The 14818-nt window shown below is 43.7% G+C and overlaps 1 protein-coding gene across 1 annotated transcript in view; it reads left to right on the top strand.

Moving 5' to 3' along the window:
- The first annotated feature begins 6198 nt into the window (after nt 1-6198).
- Nucleotides 6199-14818, top strand: part of LOC147428173 (putative inactive ATP-dependent zinc metalloprotease FTSHI 3, chloroplastic) — a 41737-nt gene continuing 33117 nt past the window's right edge. Inside the window, exon 1 of the mRNA XM_086496494.1 lies at nt 6199-7583. Within this exon, the coding sequence (XP_086352620.1) occupies nt 6267-7583 (1317 nt within the window). The 5' untranslated portion in view covers nt 6199-6266. The remainder of the gene's footprint in view (nt 7584-14818) is intronic.

Here is a 14818-nt window from a genome sequence, read left to right as displayed (position 1 = left end):
ATATACCATGCATTTAGAAACATACTCTTGTATGTTTACTTTTCATGGTAGACCAACAAAAATACATTTCTACTCCTCGAAGAGTAGAGAAGTATGGGATTCATACATGACTTTTGTATTGTATGGGTGATTAACACATAGCCTATTGCCGTTTGGAAGATAACCATCCTTCAAGGTGAATGGTTCTTGTTTCTTCCCTATTGCAAAGGCTGTAATTACATACTTAAAGTCTTGGTCAGTAGCATACTCATCTATCATAAAAGATAGATCATTGTGAGTTGCTATAGACACCACATTTACCCTTGGTCGTTGTGAAAGCGCATCGACCACTTGATTGTGCTTGCCAACAATGTGAGCGATATGAAATTTAAATTGCAAAAGAAAATTTTCCCACCTCATTTGTTTGTTGGAGAGCTTGGTTTGCGTCATGAAGTTCTTGAGGCTTTGTGATCCATTCGTAGGATGAAAGGAGTCCCCAAAAGACAGTGTTTCCACGTGTTTAGGGCATATAGTATAGCTAGTAGCTCTTTTTCGTATTTGCCCAATACTCACTTATCGAAGTTGAGTCTTTGACTCTCATATACTATGGCATGCCCTTCTTGAAGAAAAATAGCTCCAAGGCAATTACCACAAGCATTACATTGGACCTCAAATTGCTTTGAGAGATCTAATAGTGTGATCATACATTGAGAGATAAGATTCTCCTTAAGCTTCTTCATAGGCTTCTTGCACTTTTGCAGCATGAATACTTAACGTTCTTTTTTGTTAAGTCATGTAATGGGCACACATACCTACAAAGCTTCGTACCTCTTGTAGATTCCTTGGATTAGGCCATCTTTTTATTACCTCTAACTTTGTTGCATCCATACGGGTGCCATCTTTAGAGATAATGTGACCTAAGTATTGAATCTCTTGTAGAAAAAAATTCACTTTTCTTTGATTAAGGAAAAGCTTTATCTCTCTCACAACTTGAAAGGTTACGTGGAGATGTCGCTTGCACTCTTCAAGAGAATTTGGATGGCCTGAAGATTTTTGTCCATCATGAGTTTGAATGCGTCTGGAGCATTTGTCTGGCCAAAACTTGTAAATTTTCAAATAGATTTTCTACCCGAGGCACAGGAAATCTATTTTTGATTGTGATCTTATTTAGTGCTCTATAGTCGACACACATGTGATATGTGTCATCTTTCTTTTGCACTAAAAGCAATGGTGAACAAAATGGAGAGGAGCTAGACTTCACCATGCCCTTTTTTTTAACGAATTCATGCACTTGCCTCATGATCTCCTCTTGTTGAGCTTGTGAAACTCGATAAGGAGGCTTGTTAGGCGGTGAGTTTCTTGATAGGAGCTCAATTGCATGGTCATCATCCCTCATTTTAGAGATAGCTCACTAGGGATGTCATCAACGAAAACATCTTGGAATCCATTTAGAAAATTAGACAACTCTAATTCCTCTTGATTCCCTTTATTGCAGGGATATGGTGTTCCCCAACTCATTAGCATCTATGTACATGCTCTTTTCCCTGTAGGTGAAGTAGATTCTCCTTTCAAGAACTTCATGTTGGAAGCCATGTGGTTAAACCATGGTGCCCCAACAATAACATTCTCATGTTTGAGAGGGAAGATGAAGAAATCCTTTTTGTCCACATAGCTTTGGACATGAATCCTTAAGGGAGTAACTGAGACATCTTGTCCCTTGATCTAGCTCCATTGGCTTTCAATGTATCTCCCATCTCGTGGGCTTGTATACCTAGCTTAGTGGTCAACTCCATGGATATGAAGTTGTAAGTTGAACCAGGGTCAAACAAAATAAAGGAATCATACTCTTGCATCTTTCCCAAGCATAGAAAATGAGAAATCCTTGGCAATGAGCATCCTCTTTTTGGAGCTTCAAACATAGAGGCTCTAGGAGTCTTATTGCGGGCAATTCTCTTGGGGTAAGGACGATAACCATGGCCTTGCTCCCCACAATTAAAACATTTGTGGTCCTTACGAAAAGCTTCTAGCTCTTTAGGAGAGAGTTTATATTTACCTTTGTAAAATCCCTTCTCCTTGGACCGATTGTTTTTGTTGTTGTTGGAATGGCCTTGGGAAGAATTCTGGGCATTGGATTTCCCCTAGGCATCACTTTTGTCTTTATTTTCCGTGGGTTTGACATTCCATCTAGACCCTTGTTGGAAATTGATGCGTGAAGAAAACATGGTGTGGTAGATTACCTTGGTGATAGAACCAGGCCGTTGAGAGTTGACATACTCGGCCATCTCTTTGGGTAACCCCGCACATAATTATTGCTTTTGCACAACAAAGTCTATCTTTTGAGGGATAGTAGTCTTGAGATGTAAATCCCAAAAATTGTCCACATATTTGTGGATAGACTCATGAGAGAGAAGCTTTAAACTTCACTATTTGGTAAGCACTTTGTCCTTTGTACACTTGCAAGGAATTGCTTCACGATGGAAACTCGTAGAGTTTTCGATGTCTTTGGGGCTTCGTTGTTGCCACGAAGGCTAGCCCACCATTGATGAGCCGATTTTTGGAAGTGCATAGCTACATGGTGTAGCTTGGAGGACTCTGTAAAGCCCTCGTCTCCAAAGGCCTCATCAAATTGCTGGATGAAGGCCAATACTTTGTTGGTAGCACCATAGGTGCCATCATACGTGAGAAAAGAGATACTCTTTCCTCCCTCTTTGAACTTCTTAAACTTTTGTGACCTTCGCCATGCAGGGTAAGATTTGCAATGTCCTCCCCTCTTGTATTCTCTAGAAGAATAGCCATAGCTTTCATCGGTAGAGGAGGAAGGTGAAGAAGAAGGAGAAGAGGGTGACCTCTTTCTTGCCCTTTTCTTCCTTTGTTTCCTCTCTTTCCTGAGGAGAAGGACTATGGGTTAACCATTTCCTCTTGGGAGGAGTTGGCGATCGTCTAGACCGCCATCTTCATGGAGCCACATCTTTTGAGGAACCTAGGAAGTCATTACTTTCTCGTTTTTTGGATTCCTCCTCTCGTATGGGAGAGAGTCTTCTTTTAGGGGTCTCACCAAGAGGCCTCCTAAGCTCTCTCTCCTCTTTGAGAGGAAAGGAAATCCCATAAGCACGAAGTTTTTGAGTAACTTCGGCTTGCAAAGAGGGGTTGCCCATATAGCTTGTTGCAACCTAGTAACAAGATAATTAACAAACATGGAGGCATCATCATTAGCACCTTCATGTGCAAAATCAAAGTTATCAATGTTCATTCTACTCTCTTGGTTATTGTCATCCATGTTAATTGAACTTATGTGTTTACTTAGTGTATTCTTTGGCAATTCAAAAGCTTAGTTACTACTCCTCTTAGCCTTTGAAAATAGATACTTAAGTATCTACACTCACAACTCAAATTGGTTAATTATAGAGAGTAGTGGAGTGAGTCTAACATAGCGAAGTTGCCGAGGGATAGCTCCTTTCGGACTTCTTATGGATCAATAATGGTAAAGCCGTAGGCAAGTCTAAAAAGACTCCATTATTAAGACCAAATCTCCCAAGGTGTGTACCATATCCCACATAGTGGGTTCAACAAAACCGATAATAGATCCCAGACCCACTTACCCTAATATAATTAACAAAGACAACCATTAATAGGCTACTTAAGGACCTCTCTTCTTAAGCAAGAAAAGAGAAAATCAAATGCTCTGATACCAATGTAATGGAAATGGCCTATGAACTTTGAGAGTAGCGGAATGAGGAAATTATGTGAAGCACTTTTGAGAGATTACTTTGTGAGCATAGCAGGTGAACTTAATTGATGGTAGCAACATAAACATGGTACTTAGTTAACTTGGCATGAACAATACTTTTGCAAGAGAGAGAGTGAAAGCCTACACCAACACTCTTGGCTATGGAATGCAAATCCAACCAAGAGTCACGCTTCAATGCTTAAGCTTGTCATCTTCTCCATCTTCATTACTATGCTATTATGTATGCTAGTAAGAAGAGTAATGATAAGTGAGGACTATTTCTTTCTCCTATAAAATGTTTCTTCTTCCTCTTCCCTATCTTCATTCCCCGCTAGCTCTCTCCACCTTCGAAGGTGTTTGAGGCCTTGGGACTAAGGCTTGGGATAGTTAATTCTTTCTACAAGTTTGTGTTATGCTTGTGATGCATGAAGCTTTCCATCTTCATTGCATCACGTAGGTCACAAGGAACACAAAGATTGTATTGTACCAAGTCTCTCTTGATGGAAGAAACTATAATACAAATGCTTATTGGAGGGGGGACCGGCTCCATATGAATCTGGTCCTCAACTATTGTCATGTTCTCTAAACTCTCTCAAGCTTGGAGAAGGAGGTGGTGTTCCTCAACTTTCACCAAGTGAGAATGGCCTTGCAAATGAGTGTATGTGTGGAGTATATCCCCCTAGCACTCCACTTCCTTGCTTTGGGCCAAATTTCTACATGCTGCAAGCTCATTGGATCCCTCTCCCCTTAGCCAATCACATGCAACACACAATCAAGCACATGGGTAGTCTTTTGACAAGTGTCCTCCTTACCCCTTAGAGAGAGAGAGAGCTTGAAAATATCTAGATATTTGTTAGATGGAAGTAGAAAGCTCATTGGACCCCTCTTTAGCCCAACCAATAGCATTCAAGCACACCATGTGGTTAAGCTTAGTGAGATTCTGACATGTGTCCCATGTGCTCTTTTAGAATTCCCCTAACTTTGAGATTTTTATCCATAGTAAGTTTCTCAAGCAACTTCCTCATTAAGTGTGTAGGTTCTCTTTTTGACTCAAGCATCTTACCCCCCATGCATAGGAAGCTTTTCAAGCAACTTCCTTATTAAATGTGACAAGTACCTCAAGTACCTTAGTCATCAAGCATGACAAGCACCTTAGGTGGAGTTCCCACCTCAAGCACAACCATAGCTTGTTTAAGTTTAGATCGGGTTCTCACCTCAAGCACAGCCCTAGCTTGCTTAAGTTAGGTCGGGTTCCCACCTCAAGCTCAGCCCTAGCTTGCTTAAGTTTAGGTCGGGTTCCCACCTCAAGCTCAACCCTAGCTTGCTTAAGTTTAGGTCGGGTCAAAGGACTTTTAACACTAACCATTGGTGGTCTTTAATGAAGCTAACCGTAAGGTCTTTTAAGCTTCATCAGTTAACCTTGCACTTTGACAGACCATCTCTCATTTGGGCCCCTTTACCATTGGTCCGTGTTGAGATAGATCCGTAAGCACATGTCTATATTCTAACCCTTGTTCTCATTTATTATCCCATATTAAATGATCAGTTTAATATGAGAAAATAATTTGGGTTGGTTAGATATTAGATATTTAATGACAAATTGACACGAACCTTCCCGATGGGGATTAATGGTCCATGTCAAAAGGCGCGAGCGACATTTATCTATGCCATCAGATTCCAATTGTGCACTAATATGATCATGGTGTGCACTATATGGGATGTGATCACTGGGTGATCTTGTTGTGATCAAGTCGTAAACTCGATGTGAGCCACACAAGGTGGGTGAAGACCATGTGGACTATGCATGATCATGGTGTGAACCACATGTGAAATGTAGGGACGACGAAACTCAAAGTTCATTATATGGTTCATAATTGCTGTCTCACTTTTTAGTCACGAGCAATGGTGTAATGGTAAGGCATTGGCCTTGCACCTTGCATGTAGTGAGTTTAAACCCTAGCGATTTTTTTTCCCTTTCGAAGGAAATGAATGGTGCACGTGAATCATGCATCATGAGCGGTTGATTTCCTTTTGGGGGAGTGTCAATTAGGCGCATGTCACATTCGGCCAGACGAAGCTAAGCTTGACATGGTCCAATAGGAGAGGCTACTATGGCTGCTCCATGTCACACCCAACATTGGCCAAGCTTCTCAAGTCCATCATGGCTGCCACCTAATGACCAGTGGAGCCAATCCCGTGGCCGACCCCTCCCCCTCATCCCTCGCCCGCATTAGTGAGGATGCACTTGATTGATTCAAGGCGTAGTTAAGTACCTTTTCAATAGTTTTTTCATGCTATCCGTCCAATTTGATAGCGAAGACAAACAACCGACAAAAGTTGTAATAAGCGCCTATCCAAGAGGTGCCATGTCACGCATGACCGATGCCCGTGTGTGTGAGAGAGAGAGAGAGAGGAGACACAAAAAGAGAGAGAGAGAGAGAGTATACACACAATTCAATGCTCTCACGTTTGCAAACACTAAAGAAAAGGAATGCTATCACGTCTTCAGTGTCTCTCTCGTAATGAGTTGAGCTGGATATGTTTTGTGTGAGGACAGGCGATGGATGCGCTGCCATTGCACGCTTCCTGCTACTATGGACGCTATCAGGGCTTGGGTGGCACCGTGTACCCGAGCGTCTCGTTGAAGGTGAGCCACCATTGCGGGCAGGTTTGCCGAAGGAGATTCTCCTCGAATGTTGTGTACGCTTTCTCGGACCCGAGCAAGAGCAAAGGAGGCGAGCAGGGGCAGCATACACAACGTACACGCACTTCATCCCTAGGGGAGCAGAGAGAAGAGCGTAAGAAGCCCTTTCGTCTCAAAGGACGATGGCGCCTTGCTGCTCGCCGCTTGCGGCGGCTCTCTCCCTCCTCTGTCCTCCGCAGTATACTTGCGTATGCACGCACACACTCCAAGCAGGCAGCACTTTCCACCCTCCTTGGCTGTACGCTTGCCATGGGCTGCCTTTGCCTCAAGCTCACTACCGTGCCCACCCCACATTTTGTACCTTACTCCGAGCTTGTGAATCATCTCAGAGCTGGCTCTGTTATGTCAGCTCTATTCGAAGAAGGGTCCCGACGATTGTTTTTTGATTTGAAACCAATTGAAGGTGAGGCTGCTTCAGCCCGTGAAGTTCTTGCTGTGGCTAACTCAAATGATGCTGATCCGCAAGGAAAAAAGGTCGGAGAACTTGTTGGTACACATGCAGAGCAGCTAAAGGCTACATTTCCTTCTGATAAAGTTCTGCCAAAGCGATTGCAAACTGAATTGAGTGCACTGAAGTCGGTCATGGATGAGGATATGTTGAAACATTGGGTCACACAAGTGGGCACGAGGACAACACGACCTCAGCCTTCACCATTAACCATTGCCGAAACAGGGAAAGGTGTAGATGGTCTTTTCGAAGGTGACACCAGTTTGGGAACTGGAGAACCATCTCTTGTTTTGAGTTCACCCACTTCTGTACAAGTTTCTGTATCCAGTGATGGCCCCAAAACACCCTCAGCATCTGCTGCAGTGGCTGCATTTTCTTCTTCCTTGAAAGCTATAGCAGGTGCTCCTGAACAGTTGCTAAAGACACAGTCACATCCATGGAGGTATGCGACAAGGCGGATTGATAATGATGAGGCCTACCTTCTCAGTTTAATGAGGGAAAAGGGAGTTACTTACAGCTCCTCACCGCAACCCATGGGTGTAGCCTTGAGAACCACCTTGATAACAATCTTCTCATTGTGGATTCCTCTCACTCCATTATTCTGGTTGATGTATCGGCAATTTTCTGGCGGAAACTCATCAAGCCAGAAGAGGCGATCGAATAGCCCTTCTGTGAAGTTTGACGATGTTGCAGGCGTGGATGAAGCCAGAACTGAGCTTATGGAGGTACGGAACTTCTCGTGAAGCAAACTTGTTTCTCGCCTTCCAGGATGCTTAAAAACACCTCCTATCTTCCCACTAAAGTTCCATTCACATGCTCCCTTTTTGGTGATTCAAATGCTTAGGTTGGTCATTGTGTGTGTCACAGGTAACACATTTGATGTTGTGGTGGTGAACTATTGAGATTTCTATGAAGAACTGCTCCAAATGTTTTAGAGTATGCTGAATGATGGCGGTACAAGTGTTTGCATCACGTGCACATTTTGACCTTATTTGCAATCTGGACATAGTAGGGAAGGTATCAAGAATGCAGCGCTACCTTACATATAATGGGGTAGCTTAGAGAAGACTGCAAGCAACTTATATTGGGATGTTTATGTCCGCATGCTGCTAACAGTGACTAGTAGTAGTAAATCCCTTTAACAGAGAGGAGGGACTGGTCCATAGGTATGTTTAGATGATTCTTTTGTGAGAAATGGCAGTGCATGATGGATGGAAATTGTTTACAGCAGTGGCACATGTGCAAGTATGCCTCTTTAACCGGCAGAGTGCAGGCCAGACAAGGAATGAATGAAGTAGACCTTGTTAGAGTTTGCTAACTCTTTGGCCGTTCCTGGCGAAGCTCCTAATGCCCCAGTATCGTCTAGGGGCTGCTCATAGGGAGTAGGGTGAGGGCTGTTTTGTGGCTGTGCCCGGCCTATGTGAGGTAGTTTTTCTCATTTTCGGCCTGTTTCAGCCATTTTTTTGCCCACCCTATACTGCTGGTGTAACCGGCCTGTGGGGCGGTAGACTTTACTTCAAACCTTGATTTAGCTTTCACCCATTATTAGTCGTCTATTCTACCTGTGCTATAATGACACAAGAGAGGGGAATGGGATACAAATGCATTCTAGCATCTGTATGCGAGTCACACACCAGATTGGCCCCTAAATAGGCGCCCCTTTCGGTATTTTTTTATTCTTTAAAAGAGAGAATAAAAGCTGTGGTTCCCTACAAGCTGCCCCGCACAATCTGGGCTGAATTTCTTCTGTTCTGGCTCGATTTCGGCAGCATAACTCTACTAGGACCCTTCACAATCAGTATCCTCACGCATTAGATGACTTTCCCGACGCATACGGACACTTTGCAAAACCTGGCGAGAATCTGCAGCACGCTGAATTCTCTGTTTTCTGCCCTGAAAATGCGCCAAATCACCTGTGCAGCGGTCCCCTCACGTCCCCGAACCTCCCTGGGGGTATTAGGGTCCGTTTAGGGCCAAAACCCTAAACCTGCAAAAATACACAGCAGGCTGTAATTCCCTGTTTTGGGCTCCGTTTCGTGTGCCGGTCGCATTTGTAGAAAGACCTCGAGCTCCCGCACCTGCAGGGCTACTTGCCCTTTGAATCGGACGGGATTTCGCATGTGAAACCTCTCCGAATTCACCTGTACCTGCGGGGGATTAGCCGCTAGCTAATCCAGTACCTGTGCAAGAGGCTCTTGCCTCGGCAATCGCGCATGAACCCACATAACTGTACATTGGTCAAATGAAAAGCCCACTAGAGGGACAACCATAAAGAATAGGGGAGAGAGAGAGTAGTGAGAGGTCTGCAGGTCATGACATCCTGCACCTCACTGTACATAGAGGGTAAGCCAGCACTCCATTGAAGCTCTCCCACCTGTGACAGCACTCAAAAACGAGCTCACAGCTAAAAATCACGTTTCTGCCTTCTCTTTAAGTAGTAAACTGGCCTCAGAGTGCCTAGAGTCACTCATTTGTGCATTTTCCCGCTTTAGACCCTCGGGTCTAAAAATATCTCACCTGCAGCCTCTGTTGACTTGGCCACAGAGTAACAAAATGATCCCCATGTCAAACTGCACGCAATGTCGCGAAGACATTTTGTCGTCCAAAAATAGTAGTCCCTAAAATTTAGGAGTTTCTGCCATTACATTCTTCTAGGTCATCTGACCCTCTTTGTACAGTGCAGCCACACCCAAAACTGAAATGTAGCCTATGTAGCAAAGGATTCCGCTTTGGTTGGCCAATGAGCCCACTTTGGCTAACCATAGTCCTTGTCCAACGTTAGTGCTCTTTAGCCCTGAGGCCTGGACTCTCTCTGAACAGTTCCACATTGGCTATGCAATGCAGGGCAGTTAGATTTCCAGAGGGGTGTTTCCAAAAGGTAAAACAAACGAAATTCCCCAAAGAAAGAGAAAATAAGAAAAAATGGAATTGCCACTGGCTGGTGACATACCCCCCTCTTGAAATCTCAAACGTCCTCGTTTGCACCTATGTCGTACATGCTTACAGTCAACACTCCAATGTATTCAACACTTGTCGACACATGCACGACACATACATGCTCATTGTCGACCCTGGTGTATTCAACACCTCGTCGACACATGTGTTGCCTGCGTGTGAACCCTGTCCCAATGACATAGTGGAAGCGTCACACTCTGCCATTGCTTTGAGTCATTAACTTTCCAATGACAAAATGGTAGCGACGCATTTTGCCACTGTCTTTTAGTACACGTTGGATCCAGTAACACTTTCGAGCATACCCAAACCGACAGTTTAAGAATGCAGTTACACATGTACCCTTTAATAGAAGCAATTACTGTATCCTTGACAAACTGACAAGAAATACTCACTTCTATAGCACTAACCAAACTTTTGGACATTCCATAAGAGCAATTGCCAAACTGACAATCTGTACAGCTCTAATATTCATGTAACATGCACTTCATTTGAGCTCACTGTAAGTAACATGTACATCATTTCTTTCAGAAGCCATTGTCACACTGACAATCCATGTAGCTCTGAATCTCAAGGGGTCAAGGTAGGTTGCAAACCAAGGTTTTAAGTTCCCATACTTTTAGTGACTCTGCAAGTTCACTTTTTTCCATCCACTTGACATCTAGAGGTGAATAGCTTTTGAACTTTACCAAACAGCACCTTGCAACCTTGCCTTTTCTTTTCTTTCTTTATGTGCCAAAATCTGTTCCGAGACAAAGATCTCGTCAAGTTCCTCGACTTCCGGCTGATCTTCAATTGGCATATCTTCTGGCACATCACCCACATAGGGTCTGAGAAGACTCACGTGAAACGCATTGTGAATCTTCCAACTCTCAGGCAATTTCAGCCTTTATGCAATATCACTGATTTGCATACTGAGCATCGAAAACAATCTTTCTCTGCTCTTCATCTTGATCTTTGGAGATTAACCTGTGATCTATCCTTATGCTGTCACTTTTATTGGGCTGAGAATTCTCTTTTTGACCCAATTTTGGCAGCATAACTATAGTAGAAACCTTCACAACCAAAAATCCACATATCCAAGTGATTATTCACGCATAATAGAGCACTTTTGCAAACCTGTCCTGGAAATTCAGCACGCTGAATTCTCTGTTTTTAGCTCCTAAAATGCTCCAGATCACTTGTATTACTGTCCTCTAGCTTCCTCGAAGCTCTTGGGACAAAAAGGTATCAAATAGGATCAAAACCCTAAATCTGCAGAAAAATACAGCAAGCTGTATTTTCTTCTTTCGGGCTCTGTTTTGCGTGCCAATCGCACCAATTCGTAGCCTTTGATCTTCTGCATCAGTAGGACTACTTGCCCTTTGATTTACACGAGATTTCTCGCAAGAAATCTTGTTAAATCAGCCTGTACCTGTTTTGAATTAGCCTTTAGCTAATTCGGTACCTGTATGAAATCATTCCAAGTGGAAGGAGTCTGTCCTTGTAACAACAGTGTATTCCATGCTCCTTCCAACAAATGCTTTGTCAAACTGTTCAAGGAAAGAGAAAACCTTTGTCCTCTCATCAAAACCACTGAATGTGTCTATGGACTCATTGATCATCTTCTTTGTATGGATTTAGCTTATCCATTGACTCCAAATTGTCAAAAGAGACAGTTTGCATAATGGGTACACCTGTGGGAGCCATCTGCACTCCCTGGCCAGTAACATGTTGATGTCCAGATGTCATATTCACTGATGGGATTGAAAAACCAGCCATACCCAAATTGCCTTGTGACACCCCAAACTGACCTTGTGTGCCCTGAAATCCTGGGTGCAAACCAATGTTTGCATACATGGGGTTGGGCACCATGTCTTGCATACCCCTAAACACTGTTCCTGGCATGCCAAAACTGCCTTGAACTTGATGTGCTATTGATGAAGATTGTATGAACTCCATAAATCTTGGATTCTGCATCAATTGCTTGAACATGGTCACAGCAGTAACAACCTGCAAAGCTTTCTCTGCTTGTCTTGAACTCTCGTCAATTTCATGTGCAGTTGGAATAGGCTGTCTATCCTTTGAAGAGGAACCCTCTTCCTTGTTGCCATCCATCCTGTATCCAAAGAAAGACTCGTAGCCTTTCTCACTTGTATCCAAAGAAAGACGCTCGTAGCCTTTCTCACCTGTAAATCCAAAGAAAGACTCGTAGCCTTTCTCACCTGTATCCAAAGAAAGACTCTCGTAGCCTTTCTCACTTGTACATCCACTCGATCTACTTTCAAATTCTCTGTGTTTTCAAGGTCATCCCAAACTCTCTGTGTGTCTTTAACCCAAACTGACCAAGGCTCACTTTTTGAGGAAAAAGTGATTTAATCCCGTCGATGTAACCATGAAACCGGTCTGTTAACTTCAAAAAGGGCGGTTGACTTTACTTCAAACCTTGATTTAGCTTTCACCCATTATTAGTCGTCTATTCTACCTGTGCTATAATGACACAAGAGAGGGGAATGGGATACAGATGCTAGAATGCATCTGTATGCGAGTCACACACCAGATTGGCCCCTAAATAGGCGCCCCTTTCGGTATTTCTTTATTCTTTAAAAGAGGGAATAAAAGCTGTGGTTCCCTACAAGCTGCCCCGCACAATCTGGGCTGAATTTCTTCTGTTCTGGCTCGATTTCGGCAGCATAACTGTACTAGGACCCTTCACATTTAGTATCCCCACGCATTAGATGACTTTCCCGACGCATACGGACACTTTGCAAAACCTGGCGAGAATCTGCAGCACGCTGAATTCTCTGTTTTCTGCCCTGAAAATGCGCCAAATCACCTGTGCAGCGGTCCCCTCGCGTCCCCGAACTTCCTGGGGGTATTAGGGTCCGTTTAGGGCCAAAACCCTAAACCTGCAAAAATACACAGCAGGCTGTAATTCCCTGTTTTGGGCTCCGTTTCGCGTGCTGGTCGCATTTGTAGCAAGACCTCGAGCTCCCGCACTTGTAGGGCTACTTGCCCTTTGAATCGGACGGGATTTCGCATGTGAAACCTCTCCGAATTCACCTGTACCTGCGGGGGATTAGCCGCTAGCTAATCCAGTACCTGTGCAAGAGGCTCTTGCCTCGGCAATCGCGCATGAACCCACATAACTGTACATTGGTCAAATGAAAAGCCCACTAGAGGGGCATAACCATAAAGAATAGGGGAGAGAGAGAGTAGTGAGAGGTGTGCAGGTCATGACATCCTGCACCTCACTGTACATAGAGGGTAAGCCAGCACTCCATTGAAGCTCTCCCACCTGTGACAGCACTCAAAAACGAGCTCACAGCTGAAAATCACGTTTTTGCCTTCTCTTTAAGTAGTAAACTGGCCTCAGAGTGCCAAGTGTCACTCATTTGTGCATTTTCCCGCTTTAGACCCTCGGGTCTAAAAATATCTCACCTGCAGCCTCTGTTGACTTGGCCACAGAGTAACAAAATGATCCCCATGTCAAACTGCACGCAATGACGCGAAGACATTTTGCCGTCCAAAAATAGCAGTCCCTAAAATTTAGGAGTTTCTGCCATTACATTCTTCTAGGTCATCTGACCCTCTTTGTACACTGCAGCCACACCCAGAACTGAAATGTAGCCTATGTAGCAAAGGATTCCGCTTTGGTTGGCCAATGAGCCCACTTTGGCTAACCATAGTCCTTGTCCAACCTTAGTGCTCTTTAGCCCTGAGGCCTGGACTCTCTCTGAACAGTTCCACACTGGCTATGCAATGCAGGGCAATTAGATTTCCAGAGGGGTGTTTCCAAAAGGTAAAACAAACGAAATTCCCCAAAGAAAGAGAAAATAAGAAAAAAATGGAATTGCCACTGGCTGGTGACAACTGGAGGTGTTGTTTTGTTTTCCTCTTGGTAGCCCTAGGTCTAGGGCATTTATTCCTAGAGCCATTGCCACTATTTTTTCATCTACGGGCAGGTTCCATGTTCTTTCTAGATTGGCTGCTATTTTTTGGGTCGTGGATTTTTAGGGGGGTCTCTATAGGGAGGGGGGATGACCAATGTTTCTCTCGCTTGCAGTGTTTTCTCTCTATAGAGTTTTTACGAACTTGCTCTCCCTCTCCGTGCCTTTGTGTTTTTTGTACGTCCTCTCCTTTTGTGCCCTCTCCTCCTTGGGTGATTCTCCTTCTGCAGTGTCTTTGCAGATCTAGGAGATCACCGCAATGGGGTTCCTCTCGGGGGTTCCACATTTGAAGGTTGCTGTTGTCCACCATCCGAGATGAAAGGTCGTGCACGTGTTGTCGCTGTTTTCAGCAAGGTCGCATTCCAAATGCGTATTTATCAATCTTCCCTTACTGTACAATGAATATTGTACTTGTATTCAGTACTTTACATACTGGTTGTTATTTATACGCACACATGCACATTCATGCATGTATCTAGGGTTGTGTATATATGATGTATACATGCATGTGTGTATACAAGCATATATGGATGCATTTACATGTACGCAAACATGCATAAGTAGACATGCATGTCTGTTTGTATACGATATTAATATTTTTTCATATTGGTAGTGATTACCCACATTGTACAACGTTTTTTAACGTTTCGTACTGTATTAATCATACTTATCCACCTTGATTTTCAGCCATATCGGTCTATCTTCCACTACCACGTCTGACATGGTATTAGAGCTTTGGTGTTGGATCCGATCTTGAAGCATAATTTGCAGCGTGTTCCGATGCTTTTGGAGAAGTTTTGTAGGGGTGATAGCTTGCTGTTTTTCTGATTCAGATCTGGTATAATTGCATCTGGTGTGATCTTTCGAGGATCTAGCGCGAGCTTTGCAAGATTGGAGAGGTTGTCTATCGGCTGTAGTAAATCTTAGATTCGGAGCGATCATTTGGATCGCGTGTAGACCCGGATTTGGAGGTGCATAAGAGGACTGAAGGAGAGAGTTTTCGCTGGCCATCCATTTGTGTCTCATGTTTGGTGCTGATTTGAATTTGTACAGGCGTATTTGGAGCATCTCTTCCAAGT

Source organism: Adiantum capillus-veneris, chromosome 23, assembly GCF_014529385.1.
Source record: "Adiantum capillus-veneris isolate H3 chromosome 23, ASM1452938v2, whole genome shotgun sequence".
Taxonomy (NCBI): Eukaryota; Viridiplantae; Streptophyta; class Polypodiopsida; order Polypodiales; family Pteridaceae; genus Adiantum; species Adiantum capillus-veneris.
Note: the sequence above shows the minus strand (reverse complement) of the source record. Positions and strands in the feature narration are given on the sequence as shown.